We start from the raw sequence: 26,401 nt of genomic DNA on the forward strand, positions 1-26,401 counted from the left end.
CATGTAGAGGCAAATTCCCAACAATGAATGTAACTGTACTGTATCCCTAAAATGTACCAATAAACTCAATTAAAGCTGAAAAAAAAAAAAAGTAAGAAGGTCGGGAGAGTAATTCAGTTGACAAAACTGTGGATTTTATTTTTCAGACTATTAGAACCCAACAAGTAAAAGCTAAACTTTGGTACCAAGTTGAATATTGAAAATGTTTAACTCAAAACTGACCTGGCTATCTCCTCACGATGAGCAGTCCAATCTCGGATGTAGTCTTCTTGCTCTTTGATCCGGTGCTTGAACGAGGAGGAACTAGTAGGCATTGCTGACCCAGAGCTCTGCAAGCGAGTGGTTTTCAGGGCTGGAGAAGTACGCAGACGGGTATGTTTAGGGGAATTACGGTTTGATCCAAATTCATCTTCTGAGGTGGAAGCATAATCAGTAGGAAAGCGCCTCCATCTTGCATTTACTAAATTAGTTTAATTATTAAAAAAAGAATTATTATGTTATCTTTTAAAGGAGATAAAATAAAAATCACGATTTCAAAACACCATGAGAGTGCACACACAATTTTCAATAACTGACACATATACCTCACAAAAACTATCAGTCTACTTCTCCTAAATATAGAAACATTACACTTTGGTGATTAAAAACAATGAATAATTAAAAACAATTGAAGGACCGTGTTATCCATAGTGTAGTGAATAAACATTCAGATGAAAAATTTCACTAATGATAAACTATGCAAGCTCTATTCAGAAATGTTTAACTTGGGCATTTTTCAATTGCAAATATTTCTCATTTGAGTGAAGATATGGATTTTCTAAAAAAGACAGCAACACCACCAACAACAACAAAAAATAAAAACAGGGGAAAAGATTTCCTCATGCCACATGGACTTTCAACATGGAGATGGTAAAAACCCTCTTTTCCCAACATACAAATGTGCATAATTCCTGCTGTGGAAATTATGCCTCTATGGCAGGAAAAAAAAAAAACCAAAAAACATTACCTCTGTCATTCAACATCCTGTTATGCTATGGTTGGAAAAAATCTTTTTACATGGTAAAAAACACAACAAAGCATCCTCAATACAACACTGCTGCTTTGACACTGAAAGCATATGGTGAAAATAGACAATGGCATAAAATTTACAAAGAGCAAAACTACAAGCTATTCTCACAACCATTAACATATAAGGCACAGGAGATACTGTAATTGATCACATTAAAGTGGTGATTACTTTCTTATTTAAGGTTAGTAAAAACATTTAAAAATGGTATTGCTAACACATTTGAAGTCAGAAGACAAATTAATGCAGACACTTGACTACTGCTGTTAATATGAGAATCAAACATACAAATAATTTGTGAAGTATAAATAGAAAAGATCAGATAATGATAAACTTCATAAGGGTCAGAGCCATACCTGTTAAATCCACTAATCAACACCTAGCAAAGTGTCTGGCTAGGAAAAGTTTAGTATTTTTGAATAAATGAATTAATTCCTGGGAACAAAATGTTTGACTTTTTTCTCAAATAGTAAAAAGCAGATGTTTTTGCTATTTATAGTGATGAAATCTTAGCATCTGCTGAGTTCCAACTGTAATACTAGAAGAGTCTGAGTGTTCTTTCTTCTTTTCGTGCTCATTTTCTCTAATAGAAACTGATGTAATTGGTACAGATTGATGAAATTTAGAGCTCCCTCATCCTTCCCCATAGAATTTTACATTCTTCCAGTTTTTTTCCTTCAAAAACTGCATTTTTGCCTAAGGCTGGCAAAGGCTGAAGTGGCTTTTACACAAAACTGACACACACTGCCACCAGAGTTGGCTTAAGAAACAGAGAAATCTATTGTAAGGAATATGCCATAAACTAGAGCCTACACACTTGTTCTGATTCATCTCTTATTCTGAACTCCTGGGGGTTTTCAATCTAGATTCTTGAGTGCAAGAGAATGGATATGCGCAGAAAGCTCATGGCCCTCTTGTAAAAATCTACAGAAATACACATATAGAATTCTAGGTAATCAGTTTTTTTTTAAACATGGGACTTAGCCAGGGATTTAGCTCAGTGGTTCTGCCGCCTGCCTTGCAAGCACAAGGGCCTGAGTTCGATCCCTGGTACCAAACAATAAATAAAAAGTAAAAATAAATAAAAATAAAACATGAGGCTTAAATACAGTTTCTCTGATTTTAACACTGTAATATAATTTCTCAACATAGATAATGCTTTACCATGGTGGAATTTTACTCATTTCTAAACATATGAAAACTTCCACAAACTGAAATTACTCTGCAACTTGAAAGTAATTTTATACAAAGTCTGAAGAGCAAAAATGTTTAAAAAAGTTAATTTTGATATTTTGTACTAGAAGTAATAAAAAAGAAAAAGGTTATCTTAGCTCAAATTTCCTATTTTTTTGTGAGGAAACTATGGTCACCACACACGTATTAGAAAACTGGACAGAAAGTAAAACCAGTAACTTAAAGTTTTAATTAACTGCAGAAAAAACAAAAACACCTGCCAATATTACGAAACTAAGAATTCAGATGTAATTTTTTAAGAATGGCATTAACCACTGGTATATTTCACGAGCGGCACAGTATAATATATAAAAGCAGAATATGACACTGAGTACAGAGTACTATTAATGTGTGATAAATATCAAATAACAATATGTAAGTAGATTCATATTACAATTAAGGTTTAATAGTCTGAGTCACCAGAGTATAAAATAATTAATTTTGAGGAATATCAGAAAAAAATCCTCCTTTGCACAAAATTTCTATCTATTTTTATAGGTGTATTTAGAAGTAAGAATACTAAAGCTTCTAATAATAACCTTTAAAAAGCAATCAAAAGAATAAAGTATATTTTAAAAACTGGAAGACAGGGCTGGGGATTTAGCTCAGTGGTTCTGCTACTGCCTTGCAAGTGCAAGGTCCCGAGTTCAACCCCTAGTACCACAAAAAAAAACAAAAAAAACAAAAAAAAACACACTGGAAGATAACATCTTTAGGTTTGTTCCTTAAAACCGAGGGCCAAAAAGAGGGTAATATGAGTATAAAAAGGCAGAAAAATGAAAACATAACAAATCATCAGTTACTAAAGAATCATCATTATAAATGGAAGGCACTATGAAGAAAAGCTCACATTACCTCTGTATTCCACTTAAACCTCAGCCTGAGTAACAACAGAACAGACCACGTCAAATGGCTACTGTGGAAAGGGACTGGGAAAGTGGGTTTTATGCCAGGACCACTACAGACTGGCAGTATTTATCAAAGTAATTCTTTAAAACTGTTTGCTATCTTTAACCTTTGCTTCCAAACTATTAGCAGCTACACATTCTATCTGAAGAAAATTCCTCACAACCTGCTAATTAATACAGAGGTAAGTTCAAATTACAGTACAATGTTTTGAATTTTCCCCCAAACATACAAATTTTAGAATAATCTTAGGCAATAGACTGTCTAAATGCTTCAATTTGTAGAGAAAAAACGGACCAAGAGATATCTTGCCTTGCTTATGTTAAAGTATAAATTCAGTCTACTGACTTTCAGAGCTCAAATCCACTCTTTGCTCTTCTAAGTCTTCTACAATTATCAGAAAGGATTTCTTTCCACTTCTAATAGAGCTATTTTATTTTTATTTATTTTAAAATTTTTGTCAATGTAATACAAGTAGATACTAATAAAGAAAATGCTTTTTTAAAAAAGTCTGAAAAAGCAAAATTTCATAACAAATTAAAGACATCTTCAACTTCTCATGGAATGAGATTTTCTTATTTCTACCTATCTTGAGAATAATTTTCTTTCTCTTAAAATTTATTCTCCTTAAATAACAATTTATAGAAATCAATTTCATTTTAAATAATTAGGCTTATTTGACAGATAGACATTACTAAGGCATTTAATGACATTACTGAATTTAAATTTTGTACTGAAGTTGTTTAAAATACCAATCTCTAAAGGGCTTATTAGTTGGTAAAGTGCTTGGTAGCACATACATTAAAATGAGAGAAAGTCTCAAGATAGCCTTAATTTTGTAGCTCATCTGAAACGTAGTTACAATATTAATTATAAAATTTACGTTAGTTATAAAATGCATAACACTCCCTCTTGTGGAAGTAATAAACTATTATATTCACCATAAAACACACTATCGCCCACAATGTCTAGAGAATTAAAAGGAAAAAAAAATACTCATATCCTACATGTCAGTGTTTGATTTCTTGTAAGTAAAATTTTATTCATTTTAAAACTATTATGACTTCAGATTTAGCACTGCATGTTCATACTACATGAGAATACTGTAGTGGGAAAGTAAACTACAAGCAAATTTTGCATGTAGTTGAGCTCTTATGTATATATAAACATAGAGCAGTAAGATCACTTGAGGGACATATCCCTGACAATGCTCTGCTTTGGCTTTTAACCTGGACGGAGAATTAAATGAAGCCACGGATGCCTTATATTTAATTTGTACTTTTATAAATTTTGAAGATTTACAAAGGAAAAGCAACTCTCTCAAAAAATTCTCAAGATAGTAATAAAGTTTGTGCTTTTTAACATGGCACATAAAACAAAATGAAAACCTACTTCATTTTGATAATTCAGGGCCCTGAAATTTTAAATATATCAAAATAAATATGGGTGTTTCAATTATAACTTGGTATTGAATAATCACTGAAAGAATTTGGTGAGGGGAGCAACTAAACTCCTAGAACCAAATTACATCAGAGAAAATAAAATAAATTTCACCCTAATATTTCCAATCTTCAAACTGTATCATGTAAATTTCTTTACAAAATTTAAGATTCACCCTACTATGGAATTATTTCTAGTACACATGTGCTAGATTCACTTAATTCCAAGATCTTTAAAGTTTACATAGCAACATGGCATAGCAACACTGACCAGTAAGGTTTCACATTCTTTTAAATCATATTTCAAGAGTTAATACTTCTATTTTCTTTTTCTATTCAAGGTAACATAATTATCCTAAATAGAAATGCTGTAATATCAAAGATATTTTAGTTAGCAAAATCAAACATGTATGTTTGGGGGTTTTTGTTGTTGTTTTACTTTTTATGCTGTTTATTTTTTGCTTTTTATACTACCTATGAGCAACTATTTCACTATGTTAGATGGATTAAACATTATAGTCACTGTTCTCCTATATAAAATGTTACAAAACAGACATCTTGAGGGAATCTGAATATATAATCCTGGATCATAATATGGGTTTAGGCCCATAACATGGAAAAGAGAACATGAACTGGGTGATATAATCAGAATTGAAAAGATTTTAGTAAACACCACCCAAACCTTTATACTGCAATACTGACCTTAAAATACTGATAACAATCCACTAGATTCCAGTAACCTTCTGGAAGGTAGCACACAATATTATTTCTTAGAGCTAGAATAAATGTGGCAGAAAAGCCACAGACTAGAAATCAAAAGCCTTAGATTCTCATTCTGCTCCTTCCAGGGCTGTATGTGCAGGGCAAGTTGTTCTATCTCTAAGTTTCAGTCTCCACAGTAAATAACCCTTATAGCTCTTAAATTTCATGACTGTAATTATTTGTTATACTGCTCATCAATATAAAGGGCAAAAACCATATATCTCAATTTTCCCTAGGAAATCTCTAAGGAAGCCAAGGTTCTTAAGACACAGAAAACTGAGTAACAAATTCTATGTTCAAAACAGAAAACAAAATTTATCTATCTATATAAACAGAGATCTTATAGCTGCTTCTTAAGATTTGATAATCCTCCTTGGACTCTTCCTCAAAAAAGCCCCTCATGCTAAACCAGTAGTAAGAAAGTCAGATAATTTGTGTAGTTAAGAGCTAGTCAATCAGTACAGAAGAATCACTCTATGTTACTTGGAAATATACAACTTCTACACAACAAAGCTTAAGACAGGATGGAAGAGTACTTAAATATTTTAATGTACTTAAATGGGGAAGAGGTAATAAAGCAAGCAGCATGACAGAAGAAACTTTATCAGGGTATACATCATAGTAAATGTAGCACAAAGGAAATGCAAATTTAAAGAGAACCCTTAAGAAACAATAAAACAACAATATTGAGTAAGCATAAACCAAAAGATGGTAGTCAAACACTTGACAATAAATTCATAAACCACCGCCAAAGCTTGAAGTATGGAACAAGGACTAGGGTAGTAAGGAAAATGCCACTGATTCTTTTTGGAATGGTGACTATATGTGCTCTAGCTTTAACCTATATCCACTCCTACTACAGACTATGAATGTCATCAGCAAACCCACTGAACCTGCAGACACGGAAAGGTAAATGGAGTGGAGGAAAGCAGCAGTGAAGAGGAGAAACAGAAAGTCACAAAACAACATATACAAAGTACCATTAGTTTGGGATCTTGTAGGATGTATTGTGGTAGATGTAAGTCAAACAAAAGGGAAAGACTGGGGGCACCTTTCTCCCCACTCTCAACTCAAGACTTGAGGTTCACTGGGATTCCTGTTGACTGACAGCGGTCATAAGTCTTCCAGTCTTACAACACCTGGTCTCCTCCACTGGCTTTTGCAGCCACGCCCACAGAGGAGGCTGCTTATGAGGTAATAAGACTGTGCTTATTATAGGGTGTACGTAAAAATCCACCTGTTATTCTGAGTCACACATGTATTCTCAATGACTTCAGCTTTGAATATGTAGCATACAAACTGATAAATATGCTCAAAGCAGTTAAATTCTGGCGGGGAGTAATTAGTTTTTCTAGTTATTACATTGAATCACTAGAGGTAATGTTGTAACAGTAATTTCTGAGATAATCACAATTAGTTAAATTTCTAGAGCCCAGTTTGACCCACACATTCATGACTGCCTCATGAATCCATCTTCTTCCACTGAAATAAATTAAGAGTTAGTCTTCATCTGTTCCAACCACAAAGAAAGGTTAACTTTAAAATGTGTAAGTAAAGTATATGAGACATTCAAAGTAAAGAAATTATTTCATTTAACTCTAAAAGGACTAACAGAAGGGATACTGCTTCCCATCAGGTTCATGTGTTCTTAGAAGTCAATCTAAATTCCTACTTAATCCAGACAACTGTAATGGAATTTTGTTTCTTTTTTGGTAGTGGGGATTGAATCTAGGGCCTTCATACTAAACTTTTTTGAGATGCGGTCTAGCTATGTAGTTCAGGCTGGCCTTGAACTCACAGCGATTCCCCAGCCTTAGCCTCCCCAGTGCCAGGCTTACAGACATGTGCCACCATATCCAGCCTTTGAATAATTTGTTTTGAGACAGCATTTTGCTAAATTGGCCAGGATGGGCTTGAACTTGCAATTCTCCTGCCTCAGCTTCCTAGAGAGCTGGGATTACAGAACTGAGAGACCATACTCACTCCTGATACAGATTTAATACAAAAATTTGGCTGTGTCCATCCACTACAAATTAAAACTCCTAAATCAGTTCAGTGAATTTCTAATTATGAAATTACTATTTTGCCCCAGGACTTTAACTGGAAATGTTTTAACCCTTGAATTTTCCTTTTACCCTAAGTTAAATAAAATTATTTTAAAGGAAAAAAAAGATTCTCTGACTCATAACCTTTCTCTTCTGTATTTTGCAAAGATAGCCACAAGATCAATTTTTAGAAAAGGAGCCTCAAAACAGAACGTGCTGTTATTAAAAATCTGGATCCAATTTACCTGAAGGAGAGCCATGAGCTGAGGACATATTTTTGACCTTGGAGTCTGACAGTCGAGAGATACTGTTAGCTCTAATTCTAGGAGAAAATTTATCGGATGGTACTAATCTGGCTCCACTTCTAATGATGGCTTCTGCTGTACGCGAAGAGGCACTACTTCTAGATATTGTTGCTTCAGAGTCACTACGAGCTGACAATGAGCCAAGCCTTGTTCTACGCGGCTGAGCCAATAAATCAATCCTAGATATATTCCGTCTTCCCGTGGGTGGTTTGGATGTTGAACTTGTTGTGGATACTTCAGAAGCAACAGATGCTTTGTCAGCATCAGCAAGTTCACTGTCTGAAGCTTCACCAAGTCGTGCTCTGCGCAAGAGGGAAGTCCTGGTAGGTCGTGGCCTTGGAAGAGTGGTTGATTTACTGGATGAACCTGATGCTACAGGAGAAGTCTTAGATCTCGTTCCTTTACCTCCTTCCAGTTTGGAATGTACATGCTCATCTGTTGAGGTAAGTGGAGTCCTTCCATGAGATTTACAAGAGTAAGTTTCCTGATCAGATGACATAATATCAGAGATAGCAGAATGAGGTACACTGGAGGTTTGGTCATCATCTGTTAGGTCAACTGAAGGCTGCCTTATTCTTCCACTGGATTGTACAAATTTACGACCATCTGCTCTTGAACTTACATCTGCGGAACGGCTTTTGGTTTTCTTTTCAACTTTCTCCCTAGCACATGAAGATGATTTTGTAACATCTTTGGAAGGAGAACTTGTGGAACACCTATCTTTATAGAGGCTAGTGAAACTCTTTCGCTTTTGAGTTGACTTTCTTTCAGTCTCTCCAGTAACCAAACTGATTGTACTGGCTGTATCCACATCAGATTCTGGTGAAATAGAATTATCTCTGTTGTAACTGGGAGTGTCTGGGCCTTCATCAGTTTTATCTTCTCGAAGTTTAGCTTCTAGAAAAGCCATTACTGCTTCTGTGTCTTTTAGAATAAGGGTTGTGTCCATACTAGAATCAGTATCCAAAGAGTCACTTCTTTCTCGTAATCTACTTGCAGGTGCTAAAGCTACAGGAAGAGTAGATGAAGTCTGTTTATTTATATGGGGGATGAGTTCTATAGGTATGTTTGGGGTAGGTTTTTCTATAGTGAAGCTCCCCTGTCTCACTAATGACTTGGAGGATTCCTTCTTATCTCCTTTAGAAGTCTGACTTTTCAGAGTTTCTTCAGCCTTTCTTCTCTTGCTTTCATTTTGTATCACTCTTTCTCCTTTGCTAGTACAGTGCTCTGGAATTTTTTCTGGAGGTTGGGACTCTTGTTTAGAAGAATCCTCCCTACATTTATCTATCTGACCTAAAACATTTTTTGAAGATAATTTAGTTGGTGTCCACTGGGCCTGCTCCTTTTGTTCCTGTTGTTGCTGGATTTTAGCTAATGTCTGCTTCACCAAAGAAGCTTCCTTATCAGTTTCATTCTTCTCCTTCCCAGGAGAAGAGTTGGCTACCTGAAGCAGGGTTTTATTATCTCCACTGTTTTTAAGAGTCTCACCATTTACTGCCCTGCTCATCTTATTCAGGGCTCTGTCAGCATCTTGTTTGTCTTTCTGGTATACCTGTGCAGGTGTTTCCTTCTCCTGCAGTTCTGTGTCTTGCTTCTCTCCAATCTCTGACCTCTGAGTTACAACCTTGACTCTGGAGCTCTCAAGAGACTTTTCTTCATTTGGAAGCTGAGGAAGAGTTCGTCTCCTTCTCTCTCCCTGACTAGCCAAAGAAGTTGCAGAGCCAGTACTTCTCAGAAAAATGCCAGATTCACTGATTCCTGTCTCTATTAAAAAACAAAAACAAAAATTAAGGCAAAAGGGTATCATATTATATTGGGTAATGAAATAAGTAAAAAATGACTGAATTATAAAATAAATGAACCATCATTGTGACTAACTGGTTTTAAAAGCATTATACTTCCAAAATGCACAAATTTTATTTTATTTTTATTTTTTGGTTTTTGAGACAGGGTCTCACTATGTAGTTGAGACTGACCAGGAACTCACTATGTAGACCAAGCTGGTCTCGAACTCACAGCAATCCTCCTGCCTCAGCCTCCTGAGTGCTGGGATTACAGGCGTGTGCCACCACGCCCTGCTAAAATGCACAAATTAATAATCTATTTATAGAGGATTCAGGAAAGCTAGTGTATGAGATGGCTAGAGTCATCTGAACATCTTTTTCCTTTAATATATTTATTTTTAAATTGACAACTGTATATATTTATGGTATACAACATGATGTCCTGAATATATATATAGAGAGTGGAATGGCTAAATCAAGCTAATAAACACATCCATTACCTCATATTAAACATTTTTAGGTGGGTGGTAAAGCATTTAACATTTACACTTTTAGCAATTTCCAAGTATATGATTTATTGTTATTAACTACAGGAACCATGGTGTATAAAGGTCACCTGATCTTAAATCTGTATCTAGTCGTTCTTCTTTCTTTTATTTTATAGCAGCCAAGTTCACCATGTTTATTTGTTTATTTTTAAAAATTTTTTGGTGGGTACCAGGGATCGAATTTGGGTCCTTGCGCATGCGAGGCAGGTGGCAGGACCCCTGAGCTAAATCCCCAGCCCACTATGTTAATCCTTGCTTTTGTAACTTTCTCTCCTTAAGTCTGTTCAAAGAGCAGAATCTATATATATTACAGAATTACATAAACAATATTGTTTATTTCCTATAATTTCAAAGACATAATAGAGAAAAATAATGTATCTAGTTTTTATTAAAATTACTGATTACTTGGAAAGAGTAGGTTTATTAGATTTTCTAAGTAAAATGGAAAATGCAGAACTTAAATAATTTTTTTAAAAATTCAAACCTGATTAAAAGAATATTAAAAAAAAACAGTAAAAATATAGGTGACAGATAATGGCATAATTTTACAAGCTAAGATTTTTTTTTTGGTACCCGGTACCCCAGATCGAACTCGGGACCTTGTGCTTGTGAGGCAAGCAGATCCAACTAAGACCCAACTAAGAGATTTTTAAATCATCTTCTCACATAGTAAGGTCACTTACAGTAATATATGACCACTTTCTTTTTTTCAAGTAAGTAGAACCCAATGGAAAAAAATTGTAGTTTGATGTTTCCACGTGAGAGAATTTGAGACAACTTGAAGAGAATGTTCCTAACTATTAAAAATAGAAAGTACTTCTGAGAAAAATGAGTCTTTTCAGGGAAATATAACTATATTAATTAATATATAAGGCATCCTAATCTCTTAGGGATAAATATAAAAATACACTAGATAAAGCTTCTGAAGGTCTTTTTACACCCTTGATAATCTAACAATTTACCATTTAAACTTCATAGCAATACAATGGTTGCAATATAAAAAACACTGATTTAACCTTAACCACATTATACTTTATTTTATTTATTCTTGCATGCATGTCTTGTGTCTTTAGGGCTAACTTTAGTGCAATAGTTATTTTATTTTTTTAACTTTCTCTAGTATTTCCTACTACTCTGCTAGAACATACACCTAATGTATGTTTAACAAGAGTATTTTAGGTAATTCTTAAGTCGATTTATCTACTTATCTAAAAAAATTCATTTACAACCAGATGAAACACAAATAACATCACAAAAGTGTTATATTATTTTTTATGATGAGTGCAGAATTTTGCTTCTCACATATAACTCTTAATAACTTTCCTATGGGTCCTCTCATATGTTTCCTAAATAGTGTGCAGGTTGTGTGAAACAACCTGCCAATGATTCTGCTGCCTCCAGAGATTTTTGGTGATATTATCAACTACTACTATTTTCTATGGTAAGTAAGTAAATACTGTACTGTGAAGTAACTTTCCCTTTTTAATTACATAATTTTTACAACAGATATTGGGGTACCACAAGGCAGAGAGAAAACAAATTTCATTTCTAGTAAGAACAAAGTTACAAGTACAGACAAAAAGCCACATATAAATATTCTCTGAGGGTCATCTTTTTAAAGTTTTTTTCTTTTGAAGGGGAGACCATAAATGAGTTTTCTTTGAATTAAAAAAAATTAAGCATAAATTAACAATTTATAACTGTATGTACTTATAGGGAGGCGGTAATAAAAGATAGGACTTAGGAATACAATATGTGAAAAAAATCAGTATTTCAAATTAATAATTTATATAATATAGGTAATTTCATACATATATTTCATCTATAAAATGTCTTCAGGCTGGCATTACACTTTGGGAGATGTATACCATCAATCAAAATAAATTATATTATTCTAAGATATGCAAATACCAAAAAGGTAGAACAAGTTTTCATTTAAAAGCAAAACCACAAAGTTTTCAAACCATTCTTGAATAGTGGAAATTTATACCTCAATAAAAAAAAGTGCCTCAGAATGAATTACTAAATCCTAGGAGGTGTCCGTTACTCTAGAACATTTCAATTTATTAAGCACATAAAACCTTTTAATGAAGAAAAGATGTTTGTGGCTGAGTGTATATAGTTCAGTACCCAGTGCTTGACAGCATAGCATGAAGACCTGGCTTTGATCCTCAGTGCCACAAAATAATAATTTATAAAATCTAATATTTGGACATTTTTCACTCTTTAAAATCCCCTACAATATAGAATATCTAAAAAAAAATCAGCTTTTTACTTGTAAAAAATGTGTATTACAAACATGAGAATATGTGAATATATTTATGTTTAATTTACTTCTCATTATACAGATTTACGTTTTAAAAAACCAATTTATGAATTCACAAAAAAGAAAGAAGAGGTAAAGACAGAGGAAATATACCATTTTCTAAAGGAACAGGTGCAGACAATTCCATTCTTTCTTCCTGATCACGCCTTGTATGATTAGCAGCCAAACTAGCCCACTGTGATACCCAACGTTTGCTTCCAGATGAAGAGGTCCCCTCCTAAAGGAGAAAAATAACAGAATTAAAGCGTGCCATCTGATCAAATCATATTCTCACAAGAGAATGTCTTTCAGTTACACTAATATGTCATACAAAGCCACTGCTAACTCCATTATATATTATTAAATTTCCTCATATATACAATAAAGACTAAATATCCTTTTAACTACAACATTTTATTACTAAAGTATAATTTTCTGTACTTCTTAAATACAAACCACAGTAGCAAATAAATTCTTTGAGCTAAAATTTACCAGGTTGCCAGACAGGTGTAGGTATGTATCTCAGCTTTGTGACTAGACCAGTAGGAGTTTGTTCTATTACATTATAAGGAACAGGGAGTCTAAAGGCCTATTCCCAAGTTATTCACTAGGTTTCTAAACGTCTCCAGGAAGTCAGATTCATTCCTGGGTCTCAGTATTAAATCTGCTAGATCACATTTTTAGGGATTTCAAAAACCCAAAGCTTTAAACTTCTCTCTATAATACTTCAACATTTCCAAAAGCTACAAATCATTCAATCTTGATGTATCAGTCTGAATGTAGACCTGCTTGTGTTTAGGTATGTCTTTAAGTGCTTTATAAAACCTTATAGTTAAGAGTGAAACAGAATCTTTCTGTTTCCTTGGAATTATGGGCATACACAAGTAATTCTTAAAACCAGGGTAATTTAGGCATCCAAGTTAGAAGACTTAGGAGTGCAGAAAAAACTATATATATTACTAAAAATGATACCTCTCACTAAAAATTCAAGCCAGCTTCATAATGAAATGGAATGACAATTAAAAAATGGAAAGCTATGAGAAGTTTATTTTAAACGGTTCAAAATAAATCTTTCATTAAAAGTATCAGATTTACCATATTAAGGACTAACAGCTAAATACTGATAAAGATTTCATGTCCTTTGCACGTTGTATAATTTCAGAAATGGGCTTAAATAGCAAGTAAAGAGAATGAAATGCATACAGTGAAGCCTGAGAGACACCAAAGCCTGCTGCTGAACCTTGAGTTACTTTCTAAAGTTTTGTGGTACCTGCCACCCAAGTTTCTCAGGACTTAAGGAGGTATCAGGCCATGCTAAAGATATCTACAATAGGATGGGTTTCACTGACAAAAAGAACCATTCTGTAAAGTATTATAATGGCCTGTTAGATAATTTCTACAAAAGAGAGAATACACAGCAGTTATATAAAACTTTATTTGCTATGGATTAAAGAAACAGAAAAGAAAGGAGAGTGTCTCTTTAAATTCGCATTTACAAAAATCCTTCCTTAATAAAAATATGAATACACTACCTCAAATAACTATCACTTGCTTTCAATAAACAAACATTTTGAAAAACAGAAACCAGAATAAAATATCTCCAAATCAAGGAGGAATGAAAAAACAGTAAAAATAGTGATTGTTTTGAAAGTTTTCAGGAAATGGCAAACTACAGAGACATAATTTTTAATACCAATAAACAAGCAAATAAGTATATTTACTGCTCTAAAAATATTCTGTATATACTTATACAAATAAAATATAAAGTATCATAATTTTCTTTTATTCATATTTTGTATATATTTACATCTATATAAATCATACATATGTATTTTTCCATCTACATAAATCAGCTCTTTTCACGAAGGGCAGTACAGCACTAGGAGTAGAGAATTAATATCAAGGTTGCTTAGGATTCAAATTCTTGTTCCACAAGCAAGTAAAACCTTGGCCAAGTTCATTTTTATGGACTTCAGTTTTCTTCCTTGTGAAATAGCACAATAAAAAGTTCTATCAAATGTTAGCTCCTATTAAATAATAATATTTCTGACCTGTGTGTGTGTGTGTGTGTGTGTGTGTAACATTTCCTTTTGATGCATCAAAGAGTAGTGAAATTTTGGTGCCATAGCTATCCTAACCAAGGCTTCCTTAATTAATCTTTTATTCTAAATATATCCAGGGCTGCATTAAATGGCACTTATTGAAGCATGTAAGTTACATCTACCAGACAGTACCTTTCACATGTTTTCTGGCATGAAAGATCTTCCATTTCCAAACATATTCTTCCTAAAAAGTATATAGCAGTATATATTTCTTGTTTTGTCTCATAATGCTAATCAGAACAATGAGCACACAGCTTTTAACTGCTTTCTAAAATATTTTCCTAACAAAGAATATTAATTCAAAATAGCATAATAAAACCCAAAAACCTAAGCCAAAATTGCTCCAGGCTTTCGTTAGAAATTAAAAGTCTAAGAAAATCTAATTTTGGGCTGGGGATTTAGTTCAGTGGTTCCACCGCCTGCCTGGGAAGCAGGAGGACCCGAGCTCAATCCCTGATACCAAAAACAAAAAAAAATTCTAATTTTTAAAAGTATTTCACAAGGGGATATGCAGCAATTAAGTAATGTAAAAAAGTCATCTTATGCATATAAAAAGTGAGATATGAAGTATACCTCTGAATTGTGAAATCCAGATGTACTCAGTGGCTTTCTTTCTTCCATTACTATGGCAGCAGAACTGAGAGCCCAGTCTTTTATCAGATCTTTATGCTTTTTCTTGATGACAGGCCTATTATAATCTTGACTGTCATCTACTCCAAACACCTAGAAGAAAATATTATTCTATAAATGAAAAGCTGAGCACTAGATTAATATGCAAATATTACTATTAACTTCAAAGGCAAGTAAAAATATTCTAAATTAATAGGTAATTTCAATAAAAAGGAAAATTTATTTAAAGACAAGGAGTTCACCCTGGAGTGGTTAAGCGGAAAAAAAACAAGTGTTTTTGATTTATGTCAGTGTGACCACCCTTTTAAAATAGCAAATACACTGACTGATAAAAATAACAAATATTCAGGATATATTTGATTTGTTAAAACATCAAATAATGTTGTTAAATATTCCAATAGAGCAAAGAGTTATGAAAGAGTATCTCTAGAGCTTGATTTCAACCTATTTCTTTGTTCTATTATTTTTGCAAAGGCATGGTGAAAGCCTATAGACACATGAGGTTTTCTTATTTGTTCTTCCCCCATCAAATGTTATACATGTACTTTTCTAAGGTGCCAAATAACAGATACAACTGTACTATCTTGGTATAGAGTATAGTATTATTCTCAAACTTTATCTAACAGTCAAATAACTAACTGTTTAAATGGAGATCTCAGGGCCTACTGACAAACAGTAGCTTTTTCAATAAGGCTAGTATTAATGGTCAACATTGCTAACCAGTTCTAAATACAGAAGCAAAGCATGCCTGCAATCCCATCACTCAAGAAGCTAAAGAATGGAGTTGGAGCCCAGCCTAAATAGCTGAAAATAAATAAAGTAAGTAAGTAAGTGAGGCTGGGGATATAGTTCAGTGAGTCCCTGGGTTCAATTCCTAGTTTGCAAAAACAGAGACTAATATTCATATATTTTTTAAATCAGGGAAGCCCTCAGTCTTATTCATTTCCAGACACATGAAAGGCACTGGATATTACCAAATATACTGGAAAAAGCATTAGTCCCTGTTATGGCTTGTCCCCCCGAAAAAACCTCAGTAGGTGGAGCTTTTCTGAGATGGCTGGATCTATGCTGTGTGATGCTGGGATTTAGTGTGTAATACTAGGATTAAGTGTGTAATGCTAGGATAAAGGGTGCCCCAATCAGGGTGTGGATAGCATCAATTAATAGGCTTACAGACTGGATGGACTATAAAGTTTCAGAAAGAAGGCTCTGCTTCGTTGCTATTGCTACTTTGTTATTTTGCTGCCTTCTGCCTTCCCTGCTTAGTACAGACTGTTTCTCCTCTGCCATGCTACTCTACTTTGGAGGTAGCTGACTATGGACTAAAATCTCTACAAGCTATGAACAGAAATAACACTCTTCCTCCTTTAACTTTGGGTGTGGGGTATTTTGCCTCAGCGACAAGAAATATGACAGCCACATAACATTTTAAAATTCTATCTTACTATTAAGTCTCTACTTGGTTCCAATGCTTGTTCTATATAGCTTTTTACAATTAAGAAAAATAGGACCTAAGGTATAGATCAGCATTAGAGTGCTCGCCTAGCATGTGCACCAAGTTTAATTCCCAACAGTTTTTTTTTTAAAAGCATCTGATTTAGTAATTTGTAGAAAGGATATCTAGAACATAACCAAAATAAGCCTCCATTTTCTGTACGGTAAAAAAAAACCTAAGATTAAAATATTTCCTAGAAAAAAATTAATAGTTACACAGTATTAGCCAGGCATGGAGGCACATGCTTATAATCCCAGCACTCTGGAATATTGAGGCCTGGCCTGGGAAATTTAGCAATTTAGAGAGATATTCTCTGAAAATAAAAAATAAAAAATGAGGCCAGGACTGGCTGCGTATGAAAGCCCTGAGTTCAATCTCCAGTATGGGGGGATTGGGAGGGTGAGGTATCTGATAAATTCTGAAGTCGACATTTAGTAAAGTAGGTACTGGATTTCTAAATTCAATAAAACTTGAAAATTTTATCACTAGATGGCCTTATTACTTAATATTTATTCATTTCATTAATTTTTAAAGCAAGACTTTATGTCTATTATAGTTAGGATAAGAAACATGCTCTGCAGAGTGACTTTGGACCAAGTAAATGCAGGAAAAGAAGTACACCTTACAGGGCTGGGGATTTAGCTCAGTGGTGCCACCACCTGCCTTGCAAAGCACAAGGACCTGAGTTTGAACTCTAATATAAAAAAAAGAACAATACCTTACAGTGTGAAACTGGGCTACTATGAAAGAATGCAGTAGCAAATTTCTTAATATTTAATACAAATATAAGTATTTTTAAGGATTATGATTTAACAGTCTGTTAAAATATTCAATATTCCATTATCTTTGCTTTAAGAGCAAACTATATGATTAACTTTAAATCAGATATAAACAAGAATACTGCATTTTGCTAAACATTAAAATAGGTTTAACAGCAGCAATTTCAAAAATTCAGTATGCCTGAGTCCTGTGACTATAATCCCATAAATAAAGCAAATTACAGCTATTCAAATGATGTATGTTTCCAAAAAATTAGTCATTTCTCACTCAAACCTTTGAACTACAATTTTATTGATAGTTACATCTTTACGATTACTAAAAAAGTAAATCTATCTGAAGTTTTAAATTAGAATATAAAAAAACTACATAAGGTTACTTTTACATCTCTTTGGCATGTTAATTTAGAAATTACTTTAAGTGATTTCTGGACTTGTTGATATTTAATTTTAGTCTGTAGTCAAACCTTGATTTCCTCAAACATCTAAGCACTAGAAATTTCAAATAAAACATAGCTAACGTCTCCAAATCACTTCTGATATTATTTTGTAATGACAACAAAAGACACACAGAGAACTATGCTTGGAGAAGGAAGCTGACTTTGTAAAGAAAATCCTCTGATGACTTCCTACAGATTCCTGAGAAAGAACTGATGACAGCTGTACATATACCTATGTGTGAGAGAAGTAACTGTTATTTCTTCTCTGAACAAGTGGTAAGTCAGAAAGACTATTATACTAGGAAAGAAGTATTCAGATTTTACATCTATATTTTATAGCATTTGAAAAATGTATGATAGCCATGATTATCAGTTCAGCTTGAAATATACAGCCATTCACGTCTATATCCAGGTACACAAACATCCATGTGACCACTTTCACGTGAAAAAAAAATATACTGACTACATACTTTAAAGCTATTTTACACACTTAAAATACATACAATCAGACATATGATCTAATAATAACTGATAGAACCCAAGAGCTCCTCAAAGCCAAGGAACAAGTTTTATCAATTTCTCTGTCTTTTTCATTGTAAATTCTTTCCTGAGGTGACTTCATCCACATACAAGGCTTCACTTCAATTAGCAACTACAGAGACAGTTGCACCTGTCATCCCTCCTCCTGGATGGTTCAAAATATTTCAAATTCTAGTCTCTTCCCCACCAGGGCCAGGTCTAAATCAAAACCCCAAATGTCAATCTGGGTCTCTCATCCAGTCCTGACATCTTTAGGCTCTAGCCTACAGTGGAGAAGGAGATGAGATGGCTGGATAGCCATCTAATTTTTATATTTCCTCTCTACTAGAACCTTGCATCCCAAGTTTTTCAGGTAGTTTCTAATTTTCACAGAATAGAGAAAAAGGAAGTAGGGATGGTACAAAAATAAAAATTTCTTTGTGAACTTGCACTACAAGAGCTCTCTGGGGTCTGACTGTTAAAAAAATAAGTCATTTGTTTTAAGAATACAGCTCTCGCTCAGTAACACTTCCTTCTCCATTCTAAGAATCAGGGAACCTGTTCTCAACCTTGACTTTTGAATATGTGCATAGAGTATTCAGTATCTCACACTGAGATTTCACATCTGTATATCAGTGGCTACTCCAAATAATTTGGACTTCTTACTGAAGTATGGTAGATACTTCCTAACTATGGGTTAACCTTTTACAGGGACTTTACAAAACTGTATGTGTTATCCCTTGCTCTAAAGATTAAACCTAACCAAAGAATCTAAAATAAGGAAGGTCACCTGAAAGAACCACGCAGGCGTAGCCTGTACTAAAAACTATACTTCCATAATAACCAGACTGTATTTTTAGATTTTGGGTTTTAAATTTAAAGAAACTAAACATTCTCCAGAAAACATACAAACACGGATATTACAAACCAAGCCTAGGAAAAATTTCACCTTGATTTCTTTCATGACCATTTTATTTTCACCTTTGCCATTATCATTTCAAAGTTCATTCTGTACAAATTCCATAGCTTCCAATTCTAAAATATGAATGGGTGGGAGTGGGAACAGTGGTACACCAGACCTTCCACGAGAGTGTGTATTTTACCTACTGACTACTTGCAAAGAGGTAAAAAATACATTAGTAATAACACATCCTGGAGGCTTTACTGTGACAGGAAGTAGAGGCCAACAGGTAAGACAAAGTGAGGAGCAAGACTGAACATCTAAATATGGCAATACAAATACAGAGCAAAATTTTAAACAGCAGCAGTCCCTTATTAGATTTAAATATATCCAAGTTAGGGGAAATCAGAATTAACTTTCCCGTGAAAATGAAAAGGAGAGCATAAATTAAATAGCAAGCTTCTGCAATTTATTTTGAAACAGCAAGTGAAGGCATATCAAAGTGGCAAAGTAAAAATGTAATCAAGTTTTGGTCTCAGGTGACAAGAACCTCTCTCTCCACAAGGAATAAGGACCTCCTAGTTAAGAAGAGCAGTTCAAATCAGTAACAGAGGTTTCCACGTCCTACAAAAATAGCAACACATAATTATAGAACAGTGATGTAGAATTCTAGCCACTAATGTCAAGGAACCAAATCAAGATGATTTAAGAGGAAGATTTTTTTAAAATTTCAACATTCTATAAACATCTAACTTCATTTTCAAAAAGAGAAATCCCTTAAATTAAATTGAATAAACTAATGATTATGAATAATGTGATTTTTAAAAACATATTTCTAATCAACTTTTAAAATATACAACTGTGAGAAGAAAGAATGCAGAAAAGAATTAGAGATGTTAGATAATTTACCATAGTGCACATCTTAGTAAATGTACATCCACGTTCAGAGTAGCATTATTTACAATAGCCAAAGGGTGAAACAAATTAAACCCATCAATGGATGAAAGGATATATAAAATGTGGTTTGCCACACAATGACAATTATTCAGCCATAAAAAGGAATAAAGTACTAACATAAGCTATAATATTGGTAAAATTTGGAAACATTATTATAAAATAAAGCAGCTAGTCATAAAAGGCATATATAGTATGACTGTATTTATATGAATGTGTGGAATAAGCATATTCACAGAGACAAAGTAGATTAGCAGTGGCCAGGAAGGAATGCGAAATGGCTACTTAATGAATATGAGATTTCTTCTGAAGGTGATGAAATATTCTGGAATTAACTAAACATTTTAAAAGGTTAACATATCAATTTTATGTTATGTAAATTTTACTTCAATTTTTTATTTATTTATTTATTTTTTGTACCAGGGATTGAACTCGGGTCCTTGTGCATGCAAGGCAGACCAGTGAACCAATGAGCTAAATCCCCGGCCCTTACTTCAATTTTTTAAAAGGGTACTATATGACCCTATTTTTTTCCTTTGTGCCTGTTTGGGTAAAATATGCTCTTAAATTTTTATATACCCTCTTAACTGATCTTGTGTCCTTGACTGTCTTTTTTCCTTAAAACTCCTTTGTATTTTGCTTTGTTTTTTGAGACGGTCTCACTATGTAGATAAGGCAGGCTGGCCTTGAACTCACTATGTACCCAGGCTGGGCCGCCTCAGCTTCCCAAGTGCTAGGATTACCGGCATGCACCACCATGCCAGGCTCCTTCAGGATCTTATATACACAGTCTCTTCTCTTTGCATCACTTACCATGTCATCTATATTAGTGCCATAATTTCTTACATGTTCCACATTTTTTCTAAATAGCTCTTTCTTTCATTCTTTCAAATTACCCTCAGATCTCATCTTGCCTCTATAGCTGTAATGTCCAAATTCCTTCCTTTTATGGTTCATTTCCTTGTCACATATTCCTTCCTTCCATCCCTAAAATCTAGCTGCTCATCAATGGCCATCTTCCCCTTTCCTTGCCAAGCACTTTTTAAGCTGAAGGTTATTAGTTAAGTATTTTTAGAAACTCAGCCTTAAACCAAGGCAATTCGGCTGAAATGTACACACCCGATTTTCAGCTTGAGTTCATACTTACTTTTGCAAAAAGATTATGTAAGAGGTTTTAAACTATAAATTTTAACAAGTTATTCTGGAGTCAAGATAATAATTTCAGCACAAAAAATACAGGAAACTTGTGGAGGCCTGGTTCTATCTAATCAATCTATAAACTTATTTACATACATTAACTAATATATAATAAATCACATGCAAACACTGACATAAATGAAGAACATGTTACAACTTAATTTTTAACAGATATTAAGTATCTACACGTCAAATAAGATCATTCTAGAAAGGGCAGATAAGAAATAAATAAGACAGATGTGAATTCTATAAGTAAAATAAAACATGGCAATATGATATAGAAGACAGGATGCTGGGTCTTCAGATAGGGTAGTTAGTGAAAGCCTCTTGAAATTAATTATGGAGTGAGTATAGAATTTCCATTTTTACAAGACAAAATCTTAGAAGAAGAGGGTTGAGATGTTTACACATTAGGGATGTATTTAATAACAATGAATTGTACACTGAAAAAGTGACTAAAATGGAAAATTTTATGTCATATATATTTTGCCACAATAGGAAAACTGAAAAAACATGAAGCATATAAGGAGCTAGGTATGCTAAAAATACAAGAGTTTTAGTCTAGGAAAATAAAGCCTAATCTATTAAAAGTCTTTTACATGAATAAAGGCTGACAGTTGAGTTTTGGGAATTCATGTAACAGGAGAGTTTCTTATTTCAAAGAAGGAAACAGAACTCAGAAAGGTCAAGGAGAAATAAGCAGAGAAACCAAAAGTAAATTCCTCTGGTTTAAATAATTCTTTTAGTTTTAAATTGCTCAGTGAAAAAAAAAGTTAAAGCCAGGCATGGTGTAATATGCCTGGAATCGCAGTACTCTGGGAGGCTGAGGCAGTAGGATCACAAATTTGGGTCCCCAAAGAACAACTGAGGTGCTGTCTCAAATAAAAATAATTAAAAGAGTGGGGGATACAGTTCAGTGCAACTGCCCTGAGTTCAATTCTTGGTTTTGCAGAAAAACAAAACAATACAGAAAGTTTCCAGTCTTGTTATAGTTCTCCTCCCACTGGAGTCTTTCCAACTGTTGCTATAGAAGCTGCACTGACCCAGCTCCACAGGGAAGAGAATATACTAATAGACTTCCCGTATGTTGGCACAAGGATACAAGTCAAAACACAGAACAGTAAAAATATCTGGCAGAGATGCTCTGTGATATGAAATTTACAAGGAGAAATTTCTTTCAAAATGATAAAACCTAAGCTTTCTACAATGAGCAATATATATTTTTTGTTCATTTAATGTTTAGCTTTCTAGTCTCATGACAGGTTTCTCTCATTTAGTTTTGAAGTCTAGGAATTAACAGTCCTGCCAAGATCTTCCTCTCCCCTCAGTGGTTATGTGATTTGATGGGAGAGTGGAGAAAAGAAACTGTGCTGTGATGGGTTCTCCGAGAAGGCATCTATCAGAGGTCAGGGGGAGGGATGGGACAGACTATCATTACTATATAGGAGATGACTTTCTTCAATTCAGTGAGTAAATAGCACTTCATTATATTACATATCCAAGGTAAGCTTACATGTAAAATTCAAGAGGTCTTTATACATATTAGGCATAGGTTAACATTATAAAGGTGAACTTGGGTACAAGTGTAAAATAAGGTTATCCACTGTCAGACAGCACAAAAATACAATTACAAATGTAGTAATCTCACAACTTGGGAGCTGGAGAAGAGCTATCTCAGCACCTTTTAATTACCACCAGCACTGAAAAGCAAGGATATGGCCTTTCAGCCTGGTCATTAAAAAGATCCTATTCAAACTATATGCAATTTTTTCTAAGATAAAAACACATTTTCTATTCATCTTTAGACCAAAGAATAAAGGTTATTAGAGAAAAATGGAAAGACATTCCATGCTGAATATACTTAACATCAGTGGATCATGTGACACAGTTGCTTACTTGTTTCCTTTTGACTTTTGACTTCAAGATGTTGTCTCATGGTTATCTCTCTGTCTCTGTGTCTGTGTCTCTAGTTCTCCTTCCCCGTCTCCCTCCCTTGTGGTACTGGGTACTCAACTCAGGGCCTTCACGTGAACTACATCCCCAGCCATTTTTTATTTTGAGAAAGAATCTTGCTAATTGTCCAGGCTGGCTCAAACATACAATTCTCCTGCCTCCACAGTGCTTTACTTCTCGCTTTGATTCTTTTCAGTCTCCTCCTTTTATCTTTGTTTCTAGGTCCACCAATGTTCATACAGCTAAAAATTTCATATTTTGCTTGCTTTTACTCTATATATTTTCACTGATTCTCATTTCTTATTTTGCATTCATCCACCCTCTATTCTCTAATAATTCCCAAATCTAAACTTTCAGCCCAGAGCTCATACCCAAGATCTAGTTATTTATAAACAACAGCAGCTTTTAATTTACATTCACTGCTTCTAGCCTTTCCAAGTTTCAATCCATATTTCATATTCCTGACAGTGATCTGACCATGTCATTGCCATATTTAAAAGTTTCCAATGATTCCTCGCTAAAGTTCTTAGAAAGATAAATAATCTACTTCATGATTTCTCACTTTAGTATTAAAAAAAAGATTAAAGTCATTAGTATGACACACAAAGAACTTCAGTATCAACTAATCCCATTTCTGCAAAAGTAATTGTGGTTGTCAAAATAAATTCAACTCACTCCTGTGTTTCTGAATAGGTTGTTCCAACTCTATGTGCCATACCTTTTATGGGATTAATCACACATACTCAAAATTGGCTCATCTGGAAATTAAGTTCAGTATTTATAGAAGATAGTTTATATGTTAACACTAAGTCCTTGTAGTCAAAGAGTTTACATTTCTGTCTATCCCCTACCTCTAGGGAAAGGAGACAAAAACCAGAGAACTAATAAAGTAGTGATAAACCTTATGATTAAAATGAGACAAGCTGATGAAGAGTGACTAGCATGTAGTGAATAGCTAAAGTAAAGTCTAAAGAAAGACCCATGAGGAAGCAGTGTTGAACCTTAGTTCTCTTCTTGGAAATGCCTGGTACTTTTCTTTCAACAATGAATACCTATGAAAGCATTCAACACTGAATTTTATTTCTATCTCACTATACACTAATTTCTTGCAGGGAAGAATTCAGTTTTTTCAATTTGAATCACCACTCCCTAACACCAAGGCTGGCACATCATCAATGAAATAAACCAGTTCTCTAGTGATGGGATCAAAAAAGGAAAGAGACCACATAAGTTTTTAAAACTAAAAATCATCGGTGTTCCGACATGACATCTGATCATTTCTACTTCTTTCCTTCACACCCAAATTTCAAAAAGGAGAAAATAGACAACAGAGCTCATCCAAGCAATTTGATATGATCCTGTATCTACTTCTGCCTTCCCAAAGTGCTTCTTATGCCTTCATTCTGGCTATTCTTGGCCTTTGTTTTTCAACACCAACAGGTTACTTCCTTCTCTTTAGAGATTTGACTCCTGGTTCCCTGCTTTTCTTTTCCCAGAGCTCAACTTTAATTAGCCTGAATTTGACTTCTAGTTTTAATCATGGCCAGTGGACTCTCTCAATTCTTTTACTTTGGTAGTCACAGATAATGTAACGACTTATTTTCCCTGCTGTATGCTCTCTGCTTTGTTGTCTGGTTTATACAAATGAAGAACACTAATGCCATTACTCCTTTTAATGAATCCTTTTCTAATATCTTGGGCTTCTCTATCCACAGTGTGACCACACAATCTGCCCCCAAAACTGCGACTCTGAGAAATGAAAAGGGATATTCACGGTAAGTATAGACCACAGGTATGAACCCAATTTTGTGGCCTTCTGTATCCAAAAGTTTCTTAAAGGACTTCATCTGAGCCAATGGCTTCTTTCTGACCAGGCCAGGTTTGTCCCTCTCACTGTATCCATTTGAGCTTCATATTTGACCCTTTCAGTACTGAAATAATTTTCCAGAATTTGCCAGTAACTTGTGTAGAGATCACTATGTGGAAGCTCCTAATACAGGTAATAACAAGCACAGCTGACCTTTATAGGCTCTCATAAGATAAAACATTATGATAAGCCTTTTTTATTCAATTATTTGTAAAACCTAAAATAATTTATTCCATTTTAGATAAATGAAACAAGATTAAAGAGGTTAATTTACTCAAGGGCAGACACAAATACATGCAGAATTTATTTTTAATCCCAGATCTGCCTGCCTGTGCCTGTGTTCTCAAATACTATAATATATAACGGCTGAGTATAAAATAATCTCTTTTCATTGAAAAAGCACCAATAACTATGAGTAAAATACTCAATGCTTCTGAAACCCCATATTTTTTGGGGGGTGGTCCCAGGAATGGATCTCAGGACCTTGCACTTATGAGGCAGGTGGCAGAACCACTGAGCTAAATCCCTGGCCCCTGTACTTCTTTTTAGCAACCATAGTAATGTTGCTTACCAAACATCTATTTCCTAGACCAATGGGTCTAGTTGTGTACTCCAAAAGTAAAATATTTGACCACATGCTCTTCGATAAGTATATGCTTAGACATTATATATGTGCACAATGTAGTAATAAATAGTATATACTGTAGACCACATTCCAAAACAGAAATAAATATAAAAAATTAAAGGTGAATATAACTCCAATATTTTTTCCACATCCTAGAGGGTTATCTTGCCTACTCCCTGAGAGACCACATTAGAAACTCATATTCTAAACTAGTGTATCTCAAGTGTTACCATGGACAGAAACTACCTTACAAACTTATTTTTAAAGTGGGTTCTAATTCAGCATGTTTGGAGTGGGCCTAAGTAACGTTAATACTGCTCACCCAAGGAGTACACTGTGAGTAGCAAAAATTTAAATAAGAAATTGATGTTTATCCAAATTTAGGCTATTTTCCAGGAGATTAAAAAAAATAGGTGATTCTAAAGCCAACTTTCCATGATTATGACCAAAACTGAGAAAAATTACTTTTTAAGCATATAATAATCAGTATACATATTAAAAAACTACAACAAAAAATACATCTGAAATGGGGACACATCTGGCTAACAT

General features: G+C 34.1%; 1 protein-coding gene across 7 annotated transcripts in view; it reads right to left on the reverse strand.

Annotated features, from left to right (window-relative positions):
• Cep170 (centrosomal protein 170) overlaps nucleotides 1-26,401 on the reverse strand; it is a 106,366-nt gene that overhangs the window by 25,442 nt on the left and 54,523 nt on the right. For 5 of the 7 annotated variants that reach the window (XM_010642594.2, XM_033762053.1, XM_010642590.3 and 2 more), the window contains 4 exons: nucleotides 15,069-15,218; nucleotides 12,508-12,631; nucleotides 7,697-9,520; nucleotides 223-460 (listed from right to left, as the gene is read on the reverse strand). In XM_010642594.2, coding sequence (XP_010640896.1) covers nucleotides 223-460; nucleotides 7,697-9,520; nucleotides 12,508-12,631; nucleotides 15,069-15,218 — 2,336 coding nt within the window. The remainder of the gene's footprint in view (nucleotides 1-222; nucleotides 461-7,696; nucleotides 9,521-12,507; nucleotides 12,632-15,068; nucleotides 15,219-26,401) is intronic. The other 2 variants (XM_010642596.3, XM_033762052.1) reach the window with 1 other exon arrangement.

This window comes from Fukomys damarensis, unplaced genomic scaffold (genome assembly GCF_012274545.1).
Source record: "Fukomys damarensis isolate Sample0158 unplaced genomic scaffold, DMR_v1.0_HiC HiC_scaffold_11, whole genome shotgun sequence".
In the NCBI taxonomy this organism is placed as follows: Eukaryota; Metazoa; Chordata; class Mammalia; order Rodentia; family Bathyergidae; genus Fukomys; species Fukomys damarensis.